The sequence below is a fragment of the Pelophylax lessonae genome (assembly GCF_965119305.1).
Source record: "Pelophylax lessonae genome assembly, chromosome: 3".
Lineage (NCBI taxonomy): Eukaryota > Metazoa > Chordata > Amphibia > Anura > Ranidae > Pelophylax > Pelophylax lessonae.
The window spans coordinates 248,799,276-248,826,537 of NC_138770.1; the positions used below are offsets into that span (position 1 = coordinate 248,799,276).

Genomic DNA, 27,262 nt, shown 5'->3' on the forward strand with positions numbered 1-27,262 from the left:
TAGAACTGCTGGGAAAAAAAAGCTGCGTAATAAAAAAAAAAATGCTCTTATGAAGCATATTGTACATGCATTTTACACTTCTAAGCGTTTTCCCCCAAAACACCAGACAAATTTAGAAGAGCCAAAGCCAAGCTGAGGTGGCTAAACCGTAATGTAAAAAAACGTGTTAGAGAAAAAAAACGGTCTTTAAGAATTATAAATTGGAGGGCACATTATTGGCTTTCCAGCAATACAAGGAATCAAATAAGAAATGTAAATACAAAATCAAGATGGCTAAAATAGACTCGGAGAGACAAATAGCAGAGGGAAAGTAAAAGGAACCCAGAGGACACAAAGAAGGCAACCATGCTAAATGCTTTCTTCTCCTTAGTCTCTACACAGGAAAAGGAGGGGTATATACTGACCATGACGGTATGGTTAGCAGCAGGGGCAGACTGAGAACCCTCAGGGCCCCCGGGCAAAATAAATCAAGGGCCCCCTTCCAGGCCCCACCCATGTTCTTCCTCCAGTCACACCCTTGCCCCGCCTCCAGTCACACCCAGATCCTGCCTCCAGCCACACCCTACACAATCTTTAGACACAAACAAAAGTGCAATCATTTATAAACAAGTGCAATATAAATAACAAATGCACAAACCAAGACACGTGCAATACCAATAATAAACAGACAAGCCAAGACCAGTGCATTACAAAATCATAAATAGACAAAACCAGAGTATTACAAATCATAAATAGGCAAACAAAATCAGGTCACATTAGAGACTACAATTGAGTCTAATGGGTCCTGGAGGGGGGTCTCCTCCTATTCACAATAAAACACAACCTTGCTCTCTGATACTTAGGCCAAGCTGGCCCCTCTTACCTTACCAGGCTGTGGTTTGCTGGTTTACAGGCTGTGGCTTGCTGGCTATGGCTGGCAGGCTGTGGCTTGCTGGCTGATGGCAGGCTGTGGGCTTGCTGTAGGCCTGTGGCTGGCAGGCTGTGGCTTGCTGGCTGGTTGTGGTTTGTTGGCTGTTGGCCTGTGGCTTGCTGGCTGTGGGCTTGTGGCTGTGGGCTTGCTGGCTTTAGTAGGCCTATGTGGCTTGCTGGCTCCAAATGATGGCCGACAAATGTGTGGCCGAGCCCAGCTTATTTGGCTTTGTTAGGCACAGGCAGTGTGTGGAAGAATCCTTCCACACACTGTTTACCTAATAAAATCTGGCCTCTCTGGCCTGTGGAGGTGGCGCACGTCGACGTCCCTACGTGACATCATATGCGACGCCAATGAGCCCGCCAAGGGAGGGCTGACAGCCGTAGGCCCGGAGGGCAAGTCCAGTCAAATGGCCCATTAAAGCACCGAATCAGCTCACCATCCATGCCCACCTGGTTTTATAACAGATCTTGATGTTATGAAGCAAGACAAATATGATACAACATAGTAACATAATTTAATGTTAATAGCAACAAAGGAGGTTTAACAAAAATAATGCATCAATGCATTCACACCAGTACCCATCAGCTCAGCCTCACCAGTGCCCATTAGTGCAGGCTCACCAGTGCCCATCAGCTCAACCTCACCAGTACCCACCAGTGCAGCCTCACCAGTGCCCATCAGCCCAACCTCATCAGTGCCTATCAATGCAGCCTCACCAGTGCAGCCTGATCACTGCCCATTAATGCAGCGTCACTAGAGTGTGCCCATCCAATGCAGCCTAAACAGTGCCCATCCAATGCAACCTCACCAGTGTGTGCCCATCCAATGCAACCTCACCAGTGCGTGCCCATCCAATGCAGTCTGCAATGATCACTGCCCATTAATTCAGCGTCACTAGAGTGTGCCCATCCAATGCAGCCTAAACAGTGCCCATACAATGCAACCTCACCAGTGTGAGCCCATCCAATGCAACCTCACCAGTGCGTTCCCATCCAATGCAGCCTGATCAGTGCCCATCCAATGCAACCTCACCAGTGTGTGCCCATCCAATGCGGTCTGCAATGAAGAGCGAGGAGAGCCGCTGGATTACACAGAGCGGGGATCTCCCGCCAGGTAAGCGGGAGATCTCTGCTCTGTTTTTAATCCGGCGGCGCTTGCCCCTCCCACTTGCATAGTGCCAGCCTCTGGTCCCCGATAGCCCGATGTTGTCTCTGAGACCACATCAGGTGAATTAATTCTGTACTGGGTGGTGGGCCCCCTTCTTGGCCGGGCCCTCAGACCATGTCCGAAGTGCCCGACTGCTAAGTAGTCGGGTGGTAATAAATAACACGTACTCAGATTGGTCTGGGGTGGTACAAAAATCAAATGACTCCTGCGCTTGAGGGGTGGCCTTGAAGCTGGTATCCTAAAAATGCGATTCAGGTCTAGTTGAAGTTGTCCCGGCTGTGCTGCCACTCTCAACAGGTCGTGGTAACCCAAACAGATTCTAGAAAAGGAATGGACAGAGGGCGCATTATCTTTAAAACAATTTATTGTAAAAATAATACACATTATACTCACAAAGCAAATGTGAAACACGGGCAAACATAAGCAATGCAGGACCACCAAGGGTCTCCACTAGGCATCCTCTGCTGCCGCAGGCCGCGGAAGGAAGTGGACCTCCAAAAAAACGCTTACGCGTGGTCTGGGGTGGTAACTGGGGCCCCCCCAAGGTTCAGTCCTGGGACCAATTTTGTTCAATTTATTCATAAATGGCATTGAGGATGGGATCATTAGCTCAATCTCAGTTTATGCAGATGACACAAAATTAAGCAGGGAAATAACTTCACATCATGATGTATAAATCTTACAGAATGACCTAAACAAAATAACAGAGTGGGCAACTACATGGCAAATGAGGTTTAATGTGGAGAAGTGTAAGGTATTGCACTTGGGGGAACTAAAAACGCAAACCCAAAATACGCTTTAGGGGGGGAACCTCTGGGTGAATCAAAAATGGAGAAAGATCTGGGAGTCTTAGTAGAAGAAAGACTAAGCAATAGCATGCAATGTCAAGCTGCAGCTGCCAAAGGCGGCAGAATATTAGCATGCATAAGGAAGTGGATATATTCCAGAGATAAAACTATAATCCTACCACTGTATAAAACTCTGGTCGGACCACATCTGGAGTACTCTGTCCAGTTCTGGTCGCCGGTCCTCAGAAGGGATGTGTTGGAGCTGGAGAGAGTCCAGAGAAGGGCAACTAAACTAATTAGGGGATTGGAAGACCTAAATTACGAAGAGCGCTTACAAGCGCTTGATTTATTCTCCCTGGAGAAGAGACACCTGAGAGGGGACATAATAGAGATTTACAAATACCTCAACGGTGATCTCAGCATAGAAAAAAAACTATTCATTCGCAAGGAATGTAAGAGGACACGAGGACATACAATGCGATTAGAGGAGAAGCGATTTAACCTAAGGCTACGCAGGGTTTTTTTACAGTAAGGGCTATAAGATTGTGGAACTCTCTACCACAAATGGTAGTAACTGCGGGGAGTATGGCTACTTTTAAAAGACACTTGGACGTACATCTCAAAGATCAAAACATTCAGGGGTATGGGAAATGAATATATCCACACATCTACACAGGTTGAACTGGATGGACTATTGTCTTTATTCAACCTCAACTACTATGTAACTATGTAAATCACTTGACACGTATGCTTTCTATGACTCGGATTCCTACAATTCCTATTTTACTGTTAAGATAGTATACAGTATTCTTTGTGTTCCCTGTGCTTACCCTGAGCTTTTTTCCTTTTGTACCATGCTATTTAAAATGCAAAAAAATATATATAGAATTAAAAAAAAACATTTGGCGCACCAAAAGGCCGCTTTTAGGAACATCAAGCGTTTTTTTCTGCCCAATAGCGTATCTGAAAAACGCACTTGTAATGTGTGTTTTTTTTTTTTTTTTTGCTTTCAGCCTGTAAATGCACGTCTACAGACATGCCTGTAAGTCTGTAAACACCCAGATGTGCATTGACACATAGGGTGATATAGTCACCTGAAAGAAAAGACGCCAAATGCTTGTATAAGCAGCATTTTGTATGCTCCATGTCCATAAGGCCTAAAGCTTCTGTCAGCCTTCCTCTCTATTTGAGCCAAGCCATACAATCAAGGCGGGAGATGTACATTTTTTTTTTTTTTTTTTTTTTTTTAAATTGAAGAAAGTGACATAGTGTTTGAGACCAAGGAGAGGGGTAGGGTTGACTGAACTGGCCTTCAACAAAATTACGGCCTCCAGCATGAAGAAACCGGAGCGATGCTGGAGGCAATTTATAGCGCATGCTAATTTTCATGGCATAATTAATGTAGAATGCATGTTTTTTTTTATTAAAGAACATTAATTGTTATCAGACAGTTATAGGTAAAGTTCTGCTTCAAGTCTGTCAAAAATGTTTCTAAAAATGACAGATAATCACTGAACTGATAACTTCCTGTGCTGCAAGGTTATCAGCATTATTCCCAGTTGTCTGTGGACTATAGAACACCTCCCCTCTGTTACAGAAAGGGGAGTTGTCGCGTAGTCTTAATGCACTTGCTTTCTTCAATAGATGCAGTACATTGTTCTAGGGTGACCACACTCTCTCAATGTGTTACTGGCAGGATCCCCAGGTGCAAAAAATGAAAACAAATGCAGCTACCATTACAATTTTCTTCTAGAGATTGGATACACTTTTATTCAGACCTTTTACATCTCAACCCCCATCCTCTTTTCATCATTTTACTCTTTACCCCCTGCCCCTTGCCTCACATGATTTTACATGTATTTCTTTTGTATTTATTTATTTTATACTTGGGGACTCTACAGGGCATCATTAAGGGCATGTCATTAGGAGCCTGCTAAAAGAACCAGGAAGAGACAGCCAGTCCTGAGATGATTTGCACTCACTGGCCACTTTTAGGTGCACCTGTTTAATTGCTTAGTAAAACAAATTGCTAATCGGCCAATCACATGGAAACTCAATGCATTTAGGCATCTAGATGTGTTGAAGACGACTTGCTGAAGTTCAAACTGAGCATCAGGATGGGGAAGAAGGGGAATTTAAGTGACTTTGAATGTGGCAGGGTTGTTGGTGCCAGACGGGCTGGTCTGAGTGTTTCAAAAACTGCTGATCTACTGGGGTTTTCAGTCCGAAAAAGAGGAGAAAATATCCAGTGAGTGGCAGTTGTGTGGAGGAAAATGGGCAGACTGGTTCGAGATGCTAGAAAGGCTACAGTAACTCAAATAACCACTTTTTACAACCAAGTAAGGCAGAATACCCTCTCTGAACACACAACACATAAAACCTTGAAGCAGATGGGCTACAGCAGCAGAAGACCACACTGGGTGCCCCTCCTGTCAGCTAAGAACAGGAAACTGAGGCTACAATTTGCACAGGCTCACAAAAATTGGACAATAAAGATTGGAAAAATGTTGCCTGGTCTGATGTCTCGATTTCAGCTGTGATATTCAGATGTATCCATCCTGCCTTGTATCAACGGTTCAGGGTGGTGATGGTGTGATGGTGTAATGGTGTGGGGGGTATCTACTTGCCCCACTTTGGGCCCCTTAGTACCAATTGAGCATTGTTTAACCGCCACAGCCTACCTGAGTATTTTTGCTGACCATGTACATCCCTTTATGTCTACAGTGTACCCATCTTCTTCCAGCAGGATAATGGCCCATGTCACAAAGCTCACATCTCACCAGTGGCGTAGCGTGGGGGGTGCTGGGAGGGCCAGCCGCACCGGGCGCAAAATCTGGGGGGGCGCGCCAGTGTAACTGTCACCCGAAGTGCTCCTGCGGCCCCTTAGGTGTAACAATGGCACCGCCTGGTGTGCGCCAACATGTCACCGCACATGCGCCGCCGCCGGGAACAGCCGAATGTATACAAGCTTTCCCGAGCGGTGGCGGCTCATGCGCAATGATGTGTTGGCGCCGGGCGGCTCCATTTTTAAATTTAAGGTGCCTCACGAACAGGTAAGTGAACTCCTCAACAGTGTAGGTGTCAGTATGGTGGGGGTCAGTGTAGGTGTCAGTGTGGGGGGTTCAGTGTAGGTGTCATTGTGGGGGGGTCAGTGTAGGTGTCAGTGTAGGAGGGGTCAGTGTAAGAGGGGTCAGTGAAGGTGTCAGTGTGGGGGGGGACAGTGTGGGGGGTCAGTTTAGGTGTCAGTGTAGGGGGGTCAGTGTAGGAGGGGTCAATGAAGTGGGGTCAGTGTAGGAGGGGGTAAGTGTAGGGGGGTCAGTGTCAGTGTGGGGGGGTCAGTGAAGGGGTAAGTGTAGGGGTCAATGTAGGAGGGGTCAGTGTAGGTGTCAGTGAAGGGGTCAGTGTAGGTGTCAATGTAGGGGGGGTCAGTGTAGGTGTCAGTGTGTGGGGGTCAGTGTACATTTCAGTGTGGGGGGGTCAGTGTATGTGTCAGTGTGGGGGGTCAGTGTAGGTGTCATTGTGGGGGTGTCAGTGTAGGTGTCAGTGTAGGAGGGGTCAGTGTAAGAGGGGTCAGTGTAGGTGTCAGTGAAGGTGTCAGTGTGGGGGGTCAGTTTAGGTGTCAGTGTAGAGGGGTCAGTGTAGGAGGGGTCAGTGTAGGAGGGGTCAATGAAGTGGGGTCAGTGTAGGAGGGGGTAAGTGTCAGTGTGGGGGGGGTCAGTGAAGGGGTAAGTTTAGGTGTCAATGAAGGGGGGTCAATGTAGGAGGGGTCAGTGTAGGTGTCAGTGAAGGGGTCAGTGTAGGTGTCAATGAAGGGGTCAGTGTAGGTGTCAGTGTAGGGGGGGTCAGTGTAGGTTTCAATGAAGAGGGGTCAGTGTAGGGGGGGTCAGTGTAGGTGTCAATGTGGGTGGGGGGTCAGTGTAGGTGTCAATGTGGGAGGGGGGTCAGTGTAGGTGTCAATGTGAAAGGGTCAATGGAGGGGGTCAGTGTAGGTGTCAATGTGAAGGGGGTCAGTGGAGGAGGTCAGTGTAGGTGTCAATGTAGGGGGGTCAGTGTAAGGGTTCAGTGAAGGGAGGTCAGTGTAGGTGTCAGTGTAGGGGGGTCAGTGTAGGTGTCAATGTGGGGGGGGGGTGTCAGTGTCAATGAAGGGGTTAATGTAGGGGGTCAGTGTAGGGGGGTCATTGTAGGAGCCAATGTGTAGGGGGTGTCAGTGTAGGTGGGTCAGTGTAGGGGGGTAGTGTAGAGGGGTCAGTGTAGGGGGGTAGTGTAGAGGGGTCAGTGTAAGAGTCAGTGTAGGGGGGTCAGTGTAGGTGTCAGTGAAGGGGGGTCAGTGAAGGAGGGGCAGGGAAGAAGGGTCACTGTAGGGGGGCCAGTGTATGTGTCATTGTAGGGGTCAGTGTAGGTGTCAGTGAATGGGGTTCAGTCTAGGGGGGTCAGTAAAGGATGGGCAGGGATAAAGGGTCAGTGAAGGGGGGCCAGTGTAGGTGTCACTGTAGGGGGTCAGTGTAGGTGTCATTGAAGGGGTCAGTGTAGGGGGGGTCAGTGAATGTGTCAGGTAAGTCAGTGTAGGAATCAGGAATGTGAGTGTAGGGGTCAGTGTAGTAATAAGGTAGGTTAGTGTAGTGATCAGATCGGTTAGTGCAGGAATCAGGTAGGTTAGTGTAGTGGTCAGGTAGATCTGTGTAGTGGTCAGGTAGGTCAGTGTAGGTGTCAGTATAGTAATCAGGTAGGTTAATGTAGGAATCAGGTAGGTCTCTGTAGTGGTCAGCTAGGTCTCTGTAGGTGTCAGTATAGTGACCAGGTAGGTTAGTGCAGGAAACAGGTAGGTCAGTGTAGTGGTCACGTATTGGTCAGGTAGGTCTGTGTAGTGGTCAGGTAGGTCTGTGTAGGTGTCAGTATAGCAATTGGGTAGGTCAGTGTAGTAATCAGGTTGGTTAGTGCAGGAATAAGGTGGGTCAGTGTAGGTGTCAGTATAGAAATTAGGTAGGTCAGTGTAGTGATCAGGTTGGTTAGTGCAGGAATAAGGTAGGTCAGTGTAGGTGTCTGTGTAGTGGTCAGGTAGGTTTGTGTAGTGGTCAGGTAGGTCTCTGTAGGTGTCGGTATAGTGACCAGGTAGATTAGTGCAGGAAACAGGTAGGTCTGTGTAATGGTCAGGTAGGTTTGTGTAATTGTCAGTATAGTAATTAGGTAGGTCTGTGTAGTGGTCAGGTAGGTCTGTGTAGTGGTGAGGTAGATCAGTGTATTGCTCGGGTAGGTCTCTGTAGTGGTCAGATAGGTCTCTGTAGGTATCAGTATAGTGATCAGGTAGGTTAGTGCAGGAAACAGGTAGGTCTGTTTAGTGGTCAGTGTAATTGTCAGGTAGGTCAGTGTAGGTGTCAGTATAGCAATTGGGTAGGTCAGTGTAGTGATCAGGTTGGTTAGTGCAGGAATAAGGTGGCTCAGTGTAGGTGTCAGTATAGAAATTAGGTAGGTCAGTGTAGTGATCAGGTTGGTTAGTGCAGGAATAAGGTAGGTCTGTGTAGTGGTCAGGTAGGTTTGTGTAGTGGTCAGGTAGGTCTGTGTAGGTGTCAGTATAGTAATCAGGTAGGTCAGTGTAGGAATAAGGTAGGTCTGTGTAGTGGTCAGCTAGGTCAGTCTAGGTGTCAGTGTAGTGGTCTAGTAGATTTGTGTAGGGGGCGCAAATTACTAACCTTGCCCCAGGCGCTGACAACCCACGCAACGCCACTGCATCTCACTACAGGTTTCTTGAACATGACAATGAGGTCACTGTACTCCAATGGCCTCCACAGTCACCAGATCTCAATCCAATAGAGCACCCTTGGGATATGGTGGAATAGGAGATTCACATCATGGATGTGCAGCTGACAAATCAGCGGCAACTGTGTGATGCTATCATGTCAAAATGGATCAAAATCTCTGAGAAATGTTTCCAACACCTTGTTGAATCTATACCACGAAGAATTAATGCAGTTCTGAAAGCTAATACTCTGTTCACATATTGGCCTCCTGAACCGCGGGCAGAATTGCCGTGATTCGGAATGCAAAACGCAGGACGCCCGCGTGATTCCTGTCCAATGGCACCCCAAACGCAGCGGTATTTTGCCACGATTGTCGCCTGAGGAATGGCAGTAAAATTACGCAAACAGAATTGCCAGATGCCTGTTGCCCAAAAGTATTGGAAGTGATGGGAATGGCGGCGACTCTGCCCACGATCTGGTATGCCAATATGTGAACGGAGCCTGGGGGGGGTCCAATCCACTACTAGCAAGGTATACTTAAAAAGAAAAAAAAAAAGTGGCCGGTGAGTGTACATAGTCTGGTTGAAAAAAGACACAAATCCACCTAGTTTAACCGATAAAAAGGGGGGGGGGGGGGGGGGAATAACATACATTTTTTTTTTTTTCTTTTTACAATCCTATATACACAATCCTATACCCACAGTTGATCCAAAGGAAGGCAAAAAGCATGATACAGTTTCCTCCAGCAGGGGGGAAAATGTTCTTCCTGATCCCCCAAGAGGTAATCAGATATTCCCTGGATTAACTTTTAACTATAAATATTAGTATCCAGTTAGAATATGAGACTACACTACACTATATTACCAAAAGTATTGGGACACCTGCCTTTAGACGCACATTAACTTTAATGGCATCCCAGTCTTAGTATGTAGGGTTCAATATTGAGTTGTCCCACCCTTTGCAGCATTAACAGCTTCAACTTTTCTGGGGAGGCTGTCCACAAGGTTTAGGAGTGTGTCTATGGAAATGTTTGATCATTCTTCCAGAAGCGTGTTTGTGAGGTTGATGTGGATGAAAAGGCCTGGCTCGCAGTCTCCGCTCTAATTCATCCCAAAGGGGTTCTATCGGGTTGAGGTGAGGACTCTGTGCAGTCCAGTCAAGTTCCTCCACCCCAAACTCCCTCATTAATGTCCTATTGGACTTTGCTTTGTGCACTGGTGAGCAGTCATGTTGGAACAGGAAGGACCAGCCCCAAACTGTTCCCAGAAAGTTGGGAGCAGAAAATTGTCCAAAATGTCTTGGTATGCTGACGCCTTAAGAGTTCCCTTCACCGGGACTAACAGGCTAAGCCCAACTCCTGGAAAACAATCCCACACCATAATCCCCCCTCCACCAAATGATTTGGACCAGTGCATTAAGCAAGGTCCATAAAGACATGGATGAGCGAGTTTGGGGTGGAGGAACTTTGCTGGCCTGCACAGAGTCCTGACCTCAACCTAATAGAATACCTTTGGGATGAAGTAGAGCGTAGACTGCAAGCCAGGCGTTCTCTCCAATATCAGTGCCTGACCTCACAAATGTGCTTCTGGAAGAATAGTCAAACTTTCCCATAGACACACTCCTAAACCTTGTGGACAGCCTTCCCAGAAGAGTTGGAGCTGTTCTAGCTGCAATGGGTGGGCCAACTCCGTATTAATCCCTACGGACTAAGACTGGAATGCCATTAAAGTTCATGTGTGCATAAAGGCAGGCGTCCAATACTTTTGGTAATATAGTGTTCAAAAGGGGGGGTTCTCTTTTGAAGTAATAAAAATTGCATACAGTTATGATTTTTGGTAAAGTACAATTGCAGCGAACAGATTAACTAATCAAATTCTAGTAGTAATTGCCATTGCAGATAAATAAAATGGTGTGATCCATAGGGCCCGTTTATAGTTTGGAATAAAGAGAAACCAGAAGTAGTTATTGCTTTTAACTCCATTTGGTTATGAGGCCTGTTAATGTTTGTTTGCCAAACTTGTGCATTTCAGAAAACACTTGCAATGAATAATCTGTAGTATCAGTGCCAGTGTTCAAAAGGTAAACTAGATTAATGTGCCGATTTTGGTTTTCATTAATCGTTATTTATTTTGCCTTATTTGCTATTTTAGGTCCCTGATATTAAGGACCCTTTCCATTCATTTGATAACATGATGGCCAACTTTAGAAACCGAATGACTGACATGCACAAACAATTTGTAAGTTGTTTTTCTTCTTTTCATTAAAATAGCTGGCTGCATTAAGAATGCATTCTGGAGTCATCAATTTATTCTTCAGTTAGTATTCATTGTGGATTTAACAGGTACTTCAACAACTTTGATTACCACTATTCAGAGATTTGATTTTGCCACAGATATGGTTGACTCATACAGTGTGTCTAGACAGTGTTTGTAGGGCAGGGCTGCTCTGTGTCATTACACATTTGGAAAAGCAGCAAGGAGATGACTGTCCCAGATCAGTCCAATAAAAGGACCTCATACAACTTATGTTACTGTGTAAAAGGCATACTGTATATCCCATAATCTATCTAGCTGCATGTAACACTCCTATTAAAACAAATGTGGAAGTTACAAAGTTTTTGTTTTTTTTTGGGCAGAGCTGGAATGAGTTAAAACCTACAGGACACAGACAAAATGTTTAGAAAGTTGGGGAGGCTTAAAACATCTTGCAATGTTTATAGTACAGTTTGATCTTCCTGTCTTAATCACAACTGATCCCCATTTCTTGCCTGTGTCACAGAAACAGGAAGTGAGGGAAAATGTCTTCAATGGTGTCACAGAACCTGGAACTTTACCTCCTCCCCATTCTATCCAAACCTGCAAAAAAACTATTTCTCTTACGTCCTCTGACAGACACAGCCTCTTCCAAGTTTCATCACTATTGGGTAATGGTACCATCTGCAGGAGCAGGCTAGGTAGTGAAACTTCATTAAAAAGCTTTACCTAGACACACCTTTAGGGGCTGTCCCTCTAGACATTACCCTCAGACACTTAGAGCTTACTAATCAGTTTCTTGCTGCCTAGCTCAGGAGTAGGACCTAGGACACCCTGCTGGGACTCCGGTCTGTCTTTTAATTTTTCTTTGAAAAATGTTTATTTTATTTTCCTCACTCACTATTGCTAGCTAGTCAGGGGGATCCTCCCGGAGAACTACAAGCGACAGCCGGGCTGGGCTTCGCACTGGATAATATAAATCCTTATGGTACCCCAACCTGGCCTACGAGCGTGCGCAGGTTGTGATCCGCTAAGGCCTCGCCACAAAGGTGCCCCGACGGATGGGGACGAGCCTGTGGAGGAATTTTCTTCGCCGGGACACATCAACCCTGGCATGCCCTGTGTTGCAGCGTCCCCTCTTGGCTGACAGCACCCCCACTCAGGGTGGGAGGTGAGCCGTGTCAGAGCGGTCCATGGTATGGTGAGTGATGCTACCCCCCTTGTTCCTGGGACAGTCCCCTGGGGGGGGGGTGATGTGGGCCCACTCCTGGAGATGTCAGAGCTGCGATCTCTGTGGTGTCCCCCCTGGCCAGTCTGGACAGATCCTGCCTCCCTGCTCCTTCTGGAGGTGCTCTAATGGCGCCCGCTGCGTAGGGGGTGTAGGGTTTTTACCTTTCCTGGGGGGCTTCCTTTAGTGGATTCCCGCGGTGGCCAGGGTTCCTGGGCTCCTGACTTAGGGGGTGTTTTTTGGCCTTCATTTTGGGTGAGGGCATGCCTGGCTGCATCAGAGTTAGAGCAGCAGCCATTTTCTTGCCTACATGTGCCTTTGACGCGTTTTCGGCGCCATCTTGGATGTGGGCAGCCGCATTGTGAGGGCAGTGGCCATTTTCCCTGTGATTTTTTTTTCCCCATATACTTCTATTGGCATCCATGTTTTGTGTGGCTCAGGGCTCTGTTCAGCCTCTAGTGGATTAGGTCACTTCCTCCGTCCATCTTTTTAGTTGCTGCAGGAGAAGTGAGGAGAGCAGTCTGTTTTTATCTTTCTAACACTATAAGGGGTTTTTGCTGCTTTGGGCATTGTTCCTTAAGACACTTTGCATGCTCAGTTGTTCTGACAATATAAAGGGGGTCTCCGGCGGCAGTGCGGGATCGCGGTGCGGACCGCAATCACTGATTTAAAGGGCCAGTTTTCCTTTGTTTTTTTTGTAATTCTGCCGAATGGAGTCCCAGGGTGACAATTTCACCCCAGAGCTTGTTTGTGCATCCAGGACATCCAGTTCACCTTCCCTAGCTTCTTTATCTGCAGCCATTGAAACTTTGGGGTCCAAAGTTGATCTCATGATGTCACATGGCAATGTTCAAAAACGGCCGATGCCCTCTCAGTCTTCTGATTCAGAGCCTGACATGGTTGCCACGGACATTGCCCCCCCCCCGAGGGGTCCCTGTCCGCACACTCAGACTGGGTACGCGCTTTGGTTGAAGCACTTGTTCGCTCCGTTAGGGAGACTTGAAAATTGATAATGAGCCCACCCTGTCAGGTAAGCGGGTTTCCTTCGGGTCCCGCAAAGCCCAGAAGTCGGTTCAGGTTTTCCCCTGCCCCAAGCAGTTTCACGATATCGTGGAAGAACAATGGCGTTGCGTTAAGCACGTGCTGGCATTGCCTAAGCATTTTCAATGCCGTTACCCCTTTGCGGATCCTGTTTCTACTCGCTGGACGGTGTCACCAAAGGTGGATCACACTGTTTCCAGGTTGAATAAATCCATGGTGGAGCCCGTGGAGCACTCCCCGGTGTTTAAAGACCCGGTGGATAGGCGCGTGGAGTCACTTTCCCGCCACATGTACTTGGTGGCGGGCTCACTTCTCAAGTCGGTGTTCGCTTCCGTGCTGGTCTCTCAGACGGTTACTTAACGGAATGGATTAAGGTGCTTAGGCGCAACCTGGTGGCTGAGTCAGTTCCTCCGAATCTCATTGAGCTCACGGACCAAATGGCCCAGGCCATGGTGCATCTGTGTGACGTGGCCCTGGACGAGGCTCCCCTGGTCGCAAGATTGTCTGCTGTGGGGATTGCACTCAGCCGCATGGTGTGGCTGAAGGGCTGGTCGGCAGGTTATGCCTCAAAAAAGACAGTCTGATATCCCCTATTTGGGGGAACACCTTTTTGGGGACTCCTTGGATGAGATTTTCAAGGGTCTCACAGGGGGTAAGAGTGCCCTCCTGCCCCCATCACGGTTCAGACGCCCCAGAAGTTCGGGTGGACCGTCAATTTCCAGAAGTCTACACTAACTCCGTCAGTACGTCTGCAGTATCTGGGAACGGTCCCGGACTCCGCTCAAGCAAGGGTTTTTCTCCCGGAGGGAAAACTCCAGACTTGGCAGGACGAGATCAGGTTCCCTCAGAGACAACGATCTCTCCTCCCTGCGGACCTGCATGAGGTCCCTGGGGCTGATGAGATCAGCTTTTCGAGACGATCCCGTTTGCTCAGTTTCACACAAGGACTCTGCAAGCAGAGATTCTTGCCAATTGGCTCCTGTGCGCCCGGTGGGGGACTCTGGATGTGGATCTGTTCGCGTCTCGTCTTAACAAGAAGGTGGAAAGGTTAGTGGCCAGAGCTCGAGATCCTCTGGCAGACACCACAGACTTGGTGGTGGTGCTTTGGCACCAGTATCGGCTGATTTATGCCTTTACCCCGATTCAACTGTTGTCCAGGTTCCGCCACAGGTTAGTTTTGGAACAGGTACAGGTGATTCTGGTGGCCCCAGACTGGCCTCGTCGGTCTTGGTACGCAGATCTCGTCGAGATGGTCGTCGAGCCTCCATGGCGGCTACCTCTGAGAGAAGTTCTGCTGTCTCAGGGGCCGATCTTCCATCCTGCTTTGCGGTCTCTGGCTTTAACGGCAGGATGGTTGAAGGCCAGGTGTTGAGAGAGAGAGAGAGAGAAGTCTCTCTGATGCTGGTATTCCTACCTTGCTGAGAGCTCGGAAGCCTACCTCCCAGATTTCTCATCATACCTGGAAGGCCTACATTGCCTGATGTGAGTCGCAAGGGTTGCATCCTCACTCCTTTTAGCGAGGGTCCTAGCCTTCTTACAGAAAGGCGTGGAACAGCGTTTGGCGTTGGGAACGATTAAGGGTCAGGTGTCGGCCTTGGCCATTTTCTTCCAGCTTCCCTTGGCGACTAATTCCTTGATTCGCACCTTTAATTAAGGGGTGCATCATCTGGCTCCCCCACGGAAGGCCCCTTTGGAATTGAATATGGTTTTGTCCGTTTTGCAACGACCTCCCTTTGAGATTATCAGAGAAATACCTCTGCCTGTGTTGTCCCAGAAAGTTGCTTTTCTGGTGGCTATCACCTCTGTTCACAGTGTCTAAATTGGCGGCTCTGTCCTCCCGTTTTGCCTTATCTGGTCATTCATAGGGATGAGGTTGTTCTACGACCCAACCAGTCTTTTCTCCCTAAGATAGTGTGTGCCTTCCACCTCAATGAAGATGCGGATGTGGTTCAGGCGATCAGGGCTTACCAGTCAGCCACTGAATCCTTTAGGATGTCGGATTCCCTGTTTGTCCTTTCTGAGGGACCTCGTAAGGGTTTGGCTGCGTCCGCTGCAACCATTGCAAAATGGATCAGACAGACTATTGTACAGGCCTATTCACTCAAGGGTCAGGTGCCTCCTTTTCCCTGTGAGGGGACATTCTACTAGAGCCGTGAGAGCCTCTTGGGCTTTTAGCCATCAGGCTTCTGTGGCTCAGGTGTGCAAAGTGGTGACCTGGTGGTTTGTGCACACTTTTGCAAAATTTTACAAGATTGACGTGATTGCATCCTCGGATGCTTCCTTTGGCCGTAGAGTTTTGAGCGCTGCGGTTTGTTGAAGAGATGTTTTCTCTTCTTGGGGTGAATTTGTTGTTCTGGGGTTAGCTCCTGTTGGTTGAGCTTTTGTTGCCCTTTTGGTTAAGTTTTGTTTTGGCCTTGTTGGCATGTTACCGTTCTGTTGGTTGTGTCTTTTCCCACCCCTCACACCTGCAATGCTTTGGGACATCTCAATAGTGATGAACTTTGAAGAGGCTGCGTCTGTCAGAAGACGTAAAAGAAAATAGAACTTACCGTAAAATTATTTTCTCTGATTCCTCTGACAGACGCAGCCCCACCCCTCTATTTTGGGGTTGTTTGTCTTCCTGTACTGCTTGCTACGAAACTGATTAGTAAGCTCTAAGTGTCGGAGGGTAATGTCTAGAGGGACAGACCCTAAAGGTGTGTCTAGTTAAAGCTTTTTAATGAAGTTTCACTACCTAGCTTGCTCCTGCAGATGGCGCCATTACCCAATATTGATGAAACTTGGAAGAGGCTGCGTCTGTCAGAGGACCCATAGAAAATTATTTTACGGTAAGTTCTTACAAAAATTATTTTTTTCTCTTTTCTCTAGGTTTTAAAGGTATTACATAGTGCTAATTGTAGTAAGATGGCAAGCAAGTGTACCTGTAATAGTTGTATTACATTTCCTCCTCCTACACAATGGCTGCCAAAACATGTTCCCTCTGACCTGACAGCAGCTTCATTCACTGCCCCTGCCAGTGATGAACAGATTTTTTTCAAGTCCCTGGAATCCTCTGTGTATGCCAAAGATCTGTTTAGCCTTTCCAAGAAAATGCCTGGTCTATAGTTCCATTTGATTTAATGCATCATTTTTACACTTGAGTATGTATCACTATTAATAACACTTCCCTTCACATACAGGTCATTGTAGCTTTCTGCCATGTTTGGTCATAGTGCAAGACTGGGTGAGGTGCTTATGTGTACAGTGTATCAGCCAAGTCTATATGAGTGACGCATACTTTTAATGTAGTAATATTATCTCCCTCCTAAGGCTGCATCTCCAGTGTTAAAAAAAAAAAAAATCCTAATCTTCACTCGCACATCAGACACTTTAGCTCTGGGATCATTATACTATAATCGTGCTATCTGCTCTCATGCTCGCATTTGCTCTTTCAAAAACATAGACACACTAGTAACCGTAGAACAAGTGTATATTAAGCAGCATTTTTCCCTGTGACTGCAGCAGTTATCATATTGCTAGATGGCTGGATGTTTGGTCACATCCTGTACTATCAAAACACCCCTGCTATGATGTAAGCAATGTTTTTATTCATGTATTTGTGTCTTTTAAGGTTTTACTTTTACCTAAACTATTCGGGCCCATTCACGCCAGAAACTGCACATAACTGTGTGTTTTTGACTGCATGTTTACATGCATTTGAAGCGCACTTGATGCACGCTTGAATGCGTTTTGTGCTGTTAGCAGTGAACTATTCTATACTAGGGATCAACCGATTATCGGCAAAGCCAATATCAACTTTTCCCAGTGTATCCATATCTGCCCCGGAACTGGACCATATTACTGATATTTTCGTGACGTCATTCTGCCTTCTTAGGCCGCCTCCCTCGCCTTGGACAGCCTCGTCTGGAGTTGGGATTCGTTTTGCGGGAGTGTATCACAGCCATACACCCACCCACAGCAGTCCGGTGCCAGCCAGCCACCCACACCCACAGGCCCTGTACCAGCCAGCCACAGGCACTGTACCAGCGAGCCAGCCACCCACAGGCCCTGTACCAGCCAGCCACCCACAGGCCCTGTACCAGCCAGCCACCCACAGGCCCTGTACCAGCCAGCCACCCACAGGCCCTGTACCAGCCAGCCACCCACAGGCCCTGTACCAGCCAGCCACCCACAGGCCCTGTACCAGCCAGCCACCCACAGGCCCTGTACCAGCCAGCCGGTCCCACCCACAGGCCCTGTACTAGCCAGCCGGTCCCACCCACAGGCCCTGTACTAGCCAGCCGGTCCCACCCACAGGCCCTGTACTAGCCAGCCGGTCCCACCCACCGGCCCTGTACTAGCCAGCCAGCCACCCACCACAGGGTGCCAGCCAACCAGCCACCCACCACAGGGTGCCAGAAGCCAGACATTTAACAAAAATTAACATGTTCATTACCAGATTTGTGTCGAAAATTGTCTTTTTCAAAGCTTTAAATGAACAAAATATCGGGCGATACCAATACGTTGTGACCAAAATATCGGTATCGGCCCTAAAAAAACTATATCCGTCTATCCCTATTCTATACGGCTTTAGGCTTGGCTTTCTTGGCTTAAAGGGGCGGGTGTGGGGCATTTGAAGCAGGTTTGTAGCAGGTTTGTAGCACATTCCTTGCATTTGCGGTGTGGAAAAATGCAGTCCCTCCTCCCTCCCTCCTTCCTTCCTCTTCCTCCTTCCTTCCTCTTCCTCCTTCCTTCCTCCTTCCCTCCTTCTTCCTCCTCCTCCCCCCCCTTTAGACCTTTTTGGCATTGTCTGATCAGCAGAGAATCTGAACAGATTCCCTGCTGAATTGAAGCATCTGTTCAGTTTTTTTTTTCCGCTTTTTAGATCCATAGGTCTCTTTGATAAAAGTGGACTTATGCATCAGACTACCCCCGGTCCATGTTTAGTTCCAGAAAAACAGGACGCAGACATTTTTCCATTTCGTTTCCAGAACTTGGCAGATTTAGAGGTAGTTGAGTGTAAACTAATGCACATATACTCGCCCATAGACTTACATGGAGCTTCCAATTTGGGTCCACCAGAAAAACTAAGACAGACCTTTCAGTATTACCAATGTGAAAAGGGTCTTGGATATTTACGATGTTGGTAGATTTAATATATATCTAGTAGGGAGCAAAACATGAATATGCAGGGACCCTGTATTTTTGTTCATGGCATATATGTTCCTATTAAACGTATAAAAGTTTTGTATTTGTCTGCAGTTTATTGGAATCACTGTTGATAGTATGATAATAACACACCATGTAGGCTTACTTACATGTTATTGGTTTGCACTGGCTTGCTTCCAGATGATGCAATAGCTAATTTGGCCCTTTCATGTTTCTGGAATTGTTGAAGAAACAAACTATTTAGGAGATAAAGTATAGACCCAAAACTGATACTAAAGAAAAAACACTCAGATCTGTAGCATTTCCTTGTATGTTGTATGTTACTGCATATTTATATAATCACTGAATTAAAACCACCATTACAACCACTCATTGTCCTGTTTAAAGCATGTTCTACTTTGGGTTTGTGCATACTGGACACTTCCTAGATGCTTTTCCCCTGGCAGAGGAAAAATGCTGGTAAACGCATGTACTGCTTTTTTCCATGTCAAGCACTTGAGCATTAATTCATTTCATTGACCAGAATAATTTATTCTGGCCATTTAACCACTTCTGGACTGGAAGGTTTTACCCTCTTAATGAGCAGGCCATTTTTTGCAATTTGGCACTACGTGACTTTAACTGGTTATTCCACAGTTATGCAATGCTGTACCCAAACGCAATTTATGCCCTTATTTTCCCACAAATAGAGCTTTCCTTTGGTGGTTTTAATTTTTTGTGATATAAACAAAAAAAGAACAAAAATCTTGAGGAAAAAATAACATTTTCTACTTATTCTTATAAAAAAAAAAAAATATCCAATAAACTCAATTTTTGTCATTCATTTAGGCCAAAATGTGTTTTTAGCTACAGGTCTTTGATAAAAAAAAATCTCAATAAGCGTATATTCATTGGTTTGTGCAAAAGTTATAGCTTCTACAAACTATGGTGTGTATATACTGGAATTTACGCAGCTTTTACTGACTGCCTATCTCATATTTCACTCCTCACTACCTATCAGTTTAAGAGGCCATGAAATGCCAAGATAGCGCAAAACCCCTCCAAATGACCCCCTTTTAGGAAAGTAGACACCCTAAGCTATTTGCTGAGAGGCATGTTGAGTATTTTGAAGATCTCAGTTTTTGTCACAAAGTTTTGAATATAGAAAAAAAATAAAATAAAATTTTCCTTTTTCTTTCTTAATTTTCCAAAACAAATGAGAGCTGCAAAATACTCACCATGCCTCTTGGCAAATACCTTAGGGTGTTTACTTTCCTGAAAAGGGGTAATTTGGGGGGGGGGGGCTGTGCTATCTTGGCATTTCATGGCCTCCGAAACTGTGATAGGTAGTGAGGAGTGAAATCAACAATTTACGCCGTTGGAAAGCCTGAAGGCGGTGATTGGTTTTTGAGTCCTGTACGTGGCTAGACTGCCAAAAAGTCTCACACATGTGGTATCACTGTACTCAGGAGAAGCAGCAGAATGTATTTTGAGGTGTCCTTTCACATATACCCATGGCATGTTTGAGCAATATATCATTTAGTAAAACCTTGGGCAAAAAAAAATAAAAAAAGTAATTTTCCCGAAACGTATGGAAAAATATAAAATATTCCACGGACTCCACATGCTTTTCGCCAAATAGCCTGGGGTGTCTACTTTCCAAAAAGGGGTCATTTGGTAGGTGTTTGAACTGTCCTGCCATTTTATGCCCAATATTAGAAGCTTATGCCACACATCACTCACTCTTCTAACCACTTGAAGACCATGCCTTTTCTGACCCTTTTTGTTTATATGAAAACATTTTTTTTTTTTTTACTAGAAAATTACTTTGCACTCCCAAACATTATATATATTTTTTTAAAGTTGAGGCCCTACAGAACAACATGGTGGTTGTTGCAATTTTTTTTTTTTTGTCACGCTATTTGCGCAGAGATTTTCCAAATGCAATGCACACTTTTTTTAAATTGAATGCACAAATACACTATATATTGCCCAATTGATTGGTAAAAAATAAAAGATGATCTTACGCTGAGTACATAGATACCAAACATGACATGCTTTAAAATTGTGCACGCCCGTGCAGCGGCAACAAACTATGTACATTTTTAAAAGTCTTTAAAGGTTAGCACTTTAGATATTCAGAGGAGGTCTACTGCAAGAATTACTGCCCTCGATCTGACATTCGCGGCAATACATCACATGCCTGCTGCAATTGCTGTTTACATATGACATCAGACCGATGCTTGCCATCACCTTTGCGTGCAAACACGGGGGGCTAGGGGTGCTTGAATTTTTTTATCTTTTTTTCCTTTATTATTTATTTTGCTTTTTTATTTTATTTTGACACCATCTCTTTATTTTTTATTTTTTTTTATTGTCACAAAGAATTTAAATATCCCCTATGATAGCAATAAGTAGTGACAGGTACTCTTTCTTTAAAAAAAAAAAAAAAAATTGGGGTCTATTAGACTCTAGATCTCTCCTCTGCCCGTAAAGCATCTGAACATACTAAGATTGGTGTCATAAGATGCTTTCCCAATTTTTCAATGGCGCTATTTATATCTGGTGAAACTGAAGTCATGAAATGCTCATAGCTTCTGGTATCTTGGGCCATAGAGATGATTGGAGCCATTCTGGTCTCCAATCAACTCTATGGTCAGCTGACTGAACCACTGGCTGCAGTCTCGGGTTAGCTGGTGGGAAAGGAGAGCCTAAGAAAACCGTGAAAGTCGGCGGGAGGGGGAGAGTCCCCTCCCACTGCTTGCAAAAGCAGTCTAGCGGCTAATTATCCACTAGGATTGCTTTTACATTAAAGCTGACCGCTGGCTGGAAAAAATGATATCTAGATGATGCCTAAATTTGCAGGCATCATGCTGGTATGACCACTCAAAGTCCAGCGACGTACCAGTACATTGCTAGGTCCTTGTTGGGCATATATTGTATGGTGTGTTTTTTTTTTTTTTTTTAATGCAGCCTGTGGGCCAATAAATTTTTAGTAGAGCTCGACCCATTTTCCTCAACACCGATATATCGAGGGCCGATATGCACTTTCCCCGATATATTGGAATCGGCCCCTGAGTTTACCGATATTGCCGATATTTAGGGAAAGTGCATGTACCGGGATGATGCCTGCAGCTAGAGGTACCGGTGTCCATAGCCGACGGTCGGTTGACTTGTAATGACAATCGATGCGGCTAAGAAGCCGCTCGGCTGTCTATACAAGGAGCGGGAGGGGACATCTCCCCACTCTGGCCGCCTTCCACGGCTCATCCAGGTCTACTACCTCTACCGCCGCTGTTGCCGCCAAAGAGGAGAACCGGTGTAGCAAGAAGATGTGTCCCCGTGAAAGCTGGTATCCCTGCCGCAAGTGCGCATGCACTGGTCTCCATGTAAAAAAAGCCGGAAGTGATGTCATGACATCACTTCCGGGTACTCAGCGCCGGATTAAAATAACTGACAGCATTCAAAAGCTTTTCAGTGCCAAGGAGTGGTTTGGGGTCTTTTAGACCCCCAGATCCCTCCACAAGGAGTACCTAAAGAAAAAAAATAAATACATTTTTTTTACATGTCCGAAAATATCAGCCAATACCGATATCTGATGACCAAAATATTGGTATCGGCATTAAAAAAACAATATCGGTCGATCACTAATTTATAGGTACCTAGTGTGACTCAGAGGTAAAAAAGCACCTGATTGTCAAGGACTGTCTGAACCGCTACCAAAAAATGTAACTGCTAGTGCTAGCAGAGATCAGGCCTGACTCTAACGCTGCGGTTTAGTGTGCTGTGTATCGGAAGTGACAGTAATCTGCTGATACTGCACTTCTTGGGGATAGGCCAAGGGGCTAAACACAGGTGCTGGCAGGTGTTGGGGCTTATCCTGCTAACGCTGTGTTTTGGGAACACTATACTATAAACTATTGGGGATGCTAGTATAGTTCTGATCAGATCAAAGATATTGATCTGTTCACACACTATACTAGGAATGGAGGTGGTGTGTGTGTGTGTGTCACAGGCAATCAAAGGGTTAAAATGTATTACTAAATATGTGGCGGCAATCTGATGCTATCCTATATTGACGCTAACGTTAACACTAAATGATGTCACGTGTGACACTAATACAGTGATCAGAAAAAAGATCTGCACACTATAATAGTGACACTGTGATAAGGCAATGAAGGGGGTTAACTGATCAGGGGGTAAATATTTTTTAGGGGAATGTATGGTGGGTACCCTAAACCTATCTGGGACTGCCTCTAACTAACACTAACTGTCTCTCACACTAATTGAAGTCACAAGTGACACTAATACAGTGATTAGTAAACTATCTGTATACTGTATATAGTGTACACTGTGACAGGGAGTGAAAGGGTTAACTGGGGGGTGATCAGAGGGTTAAATATGTGCCTATGTGTACTGGTTAGTGCAGTGCTTTTGTATTCACTATCTGATACTCTCTTCTCACACGCTGGAACCGAAAAGGGCTCCAGGAGAGAAGATTGCCTCATTTCCTGTGCCTGTGTTTACATTACACAGGCATAGGACATTCTGCAATTGGTCAGAATCAATCACCAGGTCCAGGCCAAAAATCATTGGCCTGGACCTGCTGACTAATTGGTTCTGATCCGAATCAGCACATCGCGGGGAAGGCGTGTGCACGCCCCCTACGTACAGTTACACCGGTTAGCTCAGCCGAGCCACCTTGCTGCAGTAAAACTGCAGCGGGTGGTTGGCATCTGGTTAAATTAACGCTCAAGCATCAAATGCACCTATCGTTACAGTCCATTTATACACATTGCTGCAGCGTCAAACGTTTATCTGCCAAAACTCTCTTCTTCTGAAAGCGATTCTTCTGCTTTCAGGAGAAGAGCATTTACTGCCTCTAAACGCTGCTGCTCCTAAACTCTGGTAAAAGTCTGTGTGCATAGACACAAGCTTTTATTGAGTTGTGTTCAGAGGCTTTGGCAAAGAAATGCCAAAAGCCCCAAAAACGTGAGTTTAGAAGCAGAAGTGTACCTGAGGCCTTACTTTTTAAATGGTAATGGGGGAAAAAAAATTCCAAAGAGCTGATTTCAGAAGATTCTTGCTATTACCTTTTTTGATAGCCAAAAAATATTTCCTTATTTAGTTTTATTTTGCTCCTGGGTCCTCCACCAACTGCCTTCTCCGCCCCCCCAAAAAATAAATGCCCTTATTGGCTACTGAGGCAGTTGTATTCGAATGTAAACTGGAAATGATGATTCAATCACTGTTCTACATAGTAATATACATTGAGGTAATTTGTTTGAAGTTGTAGGTTTACCTATTTTGCTTTTTTCTTCCTGTAGGAAGGATTGTCAGACAATCCTAACACTCACTTATTTAAGTCTTCTTCAGTAATGACATATTCCAAGACTGGAGATGAGCCAGCAAAGATTTTCCAAGCTACTAGTCAAACACGTCAAGCTCCTGGTGGTGTGAGTATTAATTATTACATCTGTCCTTTACATTTGTTTAAGGTCTTTTACACATTTATTGACATGTACAATAAGCTTGCTTCTTTAAGGCAAGGTTGGCAAGCTTATGATGTTAAATGTGATTAATTAGCTTCATTTTTAAACATTTTGACTCTCAACCTATATTTAACTTGAGTTTACAAATCATATTACCCTGCCTTAATAAAATCCTCACTTCTGTTTTTAACCTATTGCAGCACCGTAGCTATTTAGAATTTTGATGTTCATAAAAATTACTTACTATTTCAATCTTTAGACTTTCTAATACTGAAAATGTTTCAAAGGTTGCGTCTGTGTAACTATTTCAATGATGGCAACACTGGGGATGTTCTTTTACATAGTTTGTGTTTAGAACACTCCCAAAATAGCCTGCTCATATGATAACTTACTGCTACTCATAGTGTATGTTCTGTTACAAAGAGGCTGTGCTTTGAAAATGGGGTATAGAGAGTTGGAAACAAAAATTTATACTTTCAGCTTTCTTGGTTTGGGAGCTGCTAGGGCACTCTATAAAGGTATCTGCAGGCACCTCAAAGTGCCTTACTGCTTTTAGGCCTTTGTGTCCTGTGATGAAAAGTGGTTTTATACTTTTTTATAAATGTTTCATTTATTTTATTTTAAGTTTTAAAAAGGTAAGCATTAAATAAAATTACTTTTCTCTTTCATTCATTGACGGACACAGCTTCAGATCTTCATAACCACTGGGTTATACTGCCCCCTACAGGAGTAGGACACTAGGCAAAAAAAAGTCTAGCTAAGCCCATGGGCAGTCCCAGGGTGTATACTCCCTCTCTCTGCTATAGGCACTCATTTTTTCTTCTTCCTAGTCAGGAATAAGGAACTAGTTCCTTGCTGGGATCTTTGGTCCTGGCAATTTTTTCTTTAGATAGAAATGTTTTTCTCCTGGATTTTTCCTGTGAGATCTACAATCAACTGCCGTACTGGGCGACAGGCTGGATAATCTAGATCCAGTGGTCACCCCCTATCTGGCCAGTGAGCATGCGCAGACCTCAGCTTCACGCTAGGTTGGCCATGACATAACCCTGACCTGCGAGTTACAGTAAATGCCTTGTGAGGTCGCATACAACTGAGACGCAGCTCGAGTCGCAGCATTCCTCCTGGCTGACAGCCCCCCCAATTTAGATGAAGAGGGGTTCTGTCTGGAGCGGTGCCTGCCTGGTTTCTGGCTTGGGTGTGTAGCTGCCCCCCCTTTCCCCCTAGAGGGTTTTGGGGTGGATGTGGGCCCCTCCTTAGGACGGTCAGACCCCCATGTTCCCCTCCTTCTCGTAAGGCACCCCCCCTTGTCATCTGTCCCCGATCCTACCCCCCTCCCCCTCCACATGTCCCCCATCCTACCCCCCCTCCACATATATGTTGAGGCTGTTTGAGTGGTCTGATCCACCTCCTGGGGTGAGGAGAGGGCTCTTTGCTGGCGATGGGGGCTGGGAGGGGTGGGGGTGCGCCGCCGACGATCGACTGTGAGGTGGGAAGGTTGTACCTGGTGGGGGCTCCTTCAAGGGCCCCCCCCCCCCTCCGTGGCCATTTTGCGGTGGTTTGCCATTGAAAATAAAGGCGGCCATGACAGTGGAGTCCTGTGGCTGGCAATTTTGGCAGTGGGAGCTCTCCTCATCTCCTGGTGCTGACTCCTGAATCCTTTCACTTCCTCATTGCCATGCATGGAGTGTAGATTATCCTGGTGGCTGCAGGTGCCTGTTTCTGATGGGTGGTGAGTCTGGTGGGGTTCTCTCCCTCTCTACTGAGGATTGCTTGGTGCTTGTGCCTGGCGACTGGATGATGCTGCCAGCGTGGTTGGGGTTGTCCCTTGCAGTGTTTTACACTTTTTGTGTGCTCCCTTTGGTGACTCATGGAGTCTTTGGAGCACATCTCCCCATCTGATCTCCTGTCTTAGGCTGTGGGGCCCTCCAGGTCCCAACCATCCATTAATGCACTGACCGCGGTCCTGGAGTCTTTTGTGTCCCGGGTGGAGGTGGTCTTCGAGCAAAAAGCGCCCCCCGCCTTCCCCTGCCTCCTGTCTCCTCAGATCCTGAATCTGATTCGGCCACCGTGGCTGTGGTCACCTTGCTGGGTCTGCAACCACGTGCCTGGAATCCTCTGATAGTGTGGATGATTCCTTCACATTCGCAACCACGCACGAAAAGGCACTGGTGGAGGCACTGATTATATCTGTGTGGAGACCTTGACCATGTTGCAAGTCTATGGTGGGACCCCCCTGTCTCCAGGTTGAACAAGGTAATCATGATTCTGGTAGAGGAATCTCCAGGTTTTAAAGATCTGGCTGACAGTAAGGCGGAGTCTGTGGCCCGAAATATGTTCACTTATGCTGGTTCGGTGCTAAGGCCAGTCCTGGCCATTGCTCTGGTGTCACAAACACGGAGTGGGCTAAACTTTTGCGTTGTGATCTAGGGGGGTGAGCAGATACCACCTGCCTTTGCTGAGCTGGTGGACCAGCTGGTCCAGGGGCTGCAGTTTGTTCTCTAATGCCTCTTTGGATGCGGCTCCCCTCGTTTGAGCTATCTGTTTTGGCAGCGGTGCTTAGGAGGCGTGTTTTGTGGCCTAAGTGTTGGTCTGTGGACCAGACTTTTAAAAAAGCTCTGACTGACTTATCCTTTCAAGGCGATCGCCTGTTTGGGGCTACCCTGGATGACCTCATTAAGAATCTCACAGGGGGGGAAGAGTACCTTTCTTCCACAGTCTGGGAAGAGAAAAAAAACCTTGTCGCAGACGCAGCCCTTCTTTTTCGGCACACAGTTTTTTTCATCAATTAGGGTCCACTGACAAGGGTTCAAAACTTTTCAAGTCCTCGGGATGTTCCAGGCACCCCCTGTCTAAAGCCGAGAGTGGGAATCTCTAGACCCACTGACAAGGCTCCTTCAGCATGAAGGTGCGCCCTCACTCATACCTGGGGTGGGAGGACATATTTGTTGATTCCCTGGACTTCCTTGGTAAACGACAAGTGGGCCCACAAAGTGATTCTTGTCCAGGTTCAAGATAGTTTTGTTTTTGCCCTCCGGAAAGGTTCTTTCCTTCCGATGTATGTCTGTCCCCGGACAGGACCTGTTGCTTCAGGGTTCGATTTTCCCAGTTATGGTTTCGGAACGGTTTCAAGGTTCATATTCAAACCTGTTCACGGTCCCAAAGAAGGAGGGCAAGGTACGTCCGATTCTGGACCTCAAGGCCCTGAATTGCTTTGTGCGGGCACAAAAATTCAGAATGGAGTCTATTCGCACAGTGGTGTCATCCCTATATCAGGGGGATTTTCTTACCTCTATCGACATCAAGGATGCTTGATTCCAACATGTGCCCAACATTAGCGCTTCCTTCGTTTTGCTGAGGGAGAGCATTATTGGTTTGTGGGGTTACCCTTTGGTCTCGCCTCCGCTCCTCGGGTCTTCACAAAAGTGTTGACCCCGGTTCTGGCATTGCTATGTCAGCGGGGGATTGTGGTACTGGGCTACCTGGACAATGTGGTCTTCTGCTGCCTTGATGGACAATGTG

At 46.2% G+C, this 27,262-nt stretch overlaps 1 protein-coding gene across 2 annotated transcripts in view; it reads left to right on the forward strand.

Annotated features, from left to right (window-relative positions):
* The window catches only part of MLF1 (myeloid leukemia factor 1), a 181,615-nt gene that overhangs the window by 106,799 nt on the left and 47,554 nt on the right, over positions 1-27,262 (forward strand). For both annotated transcript variants that reach the window (XM_082248600.1, XM_082248601.1), the window contains 2 exons: positions 10,754-10,840; positions 23,579-23,707. In XM_082248600.1, the coding sequence (XP_082104726.1) occupies positions 10,754-10,840; positions 23,579-23,707 (216 nt within the window). The remainder of the gene's footprint in view (positions 1-10,753; positions 10,841-23,578; positions 23,708-27,262) is intronic.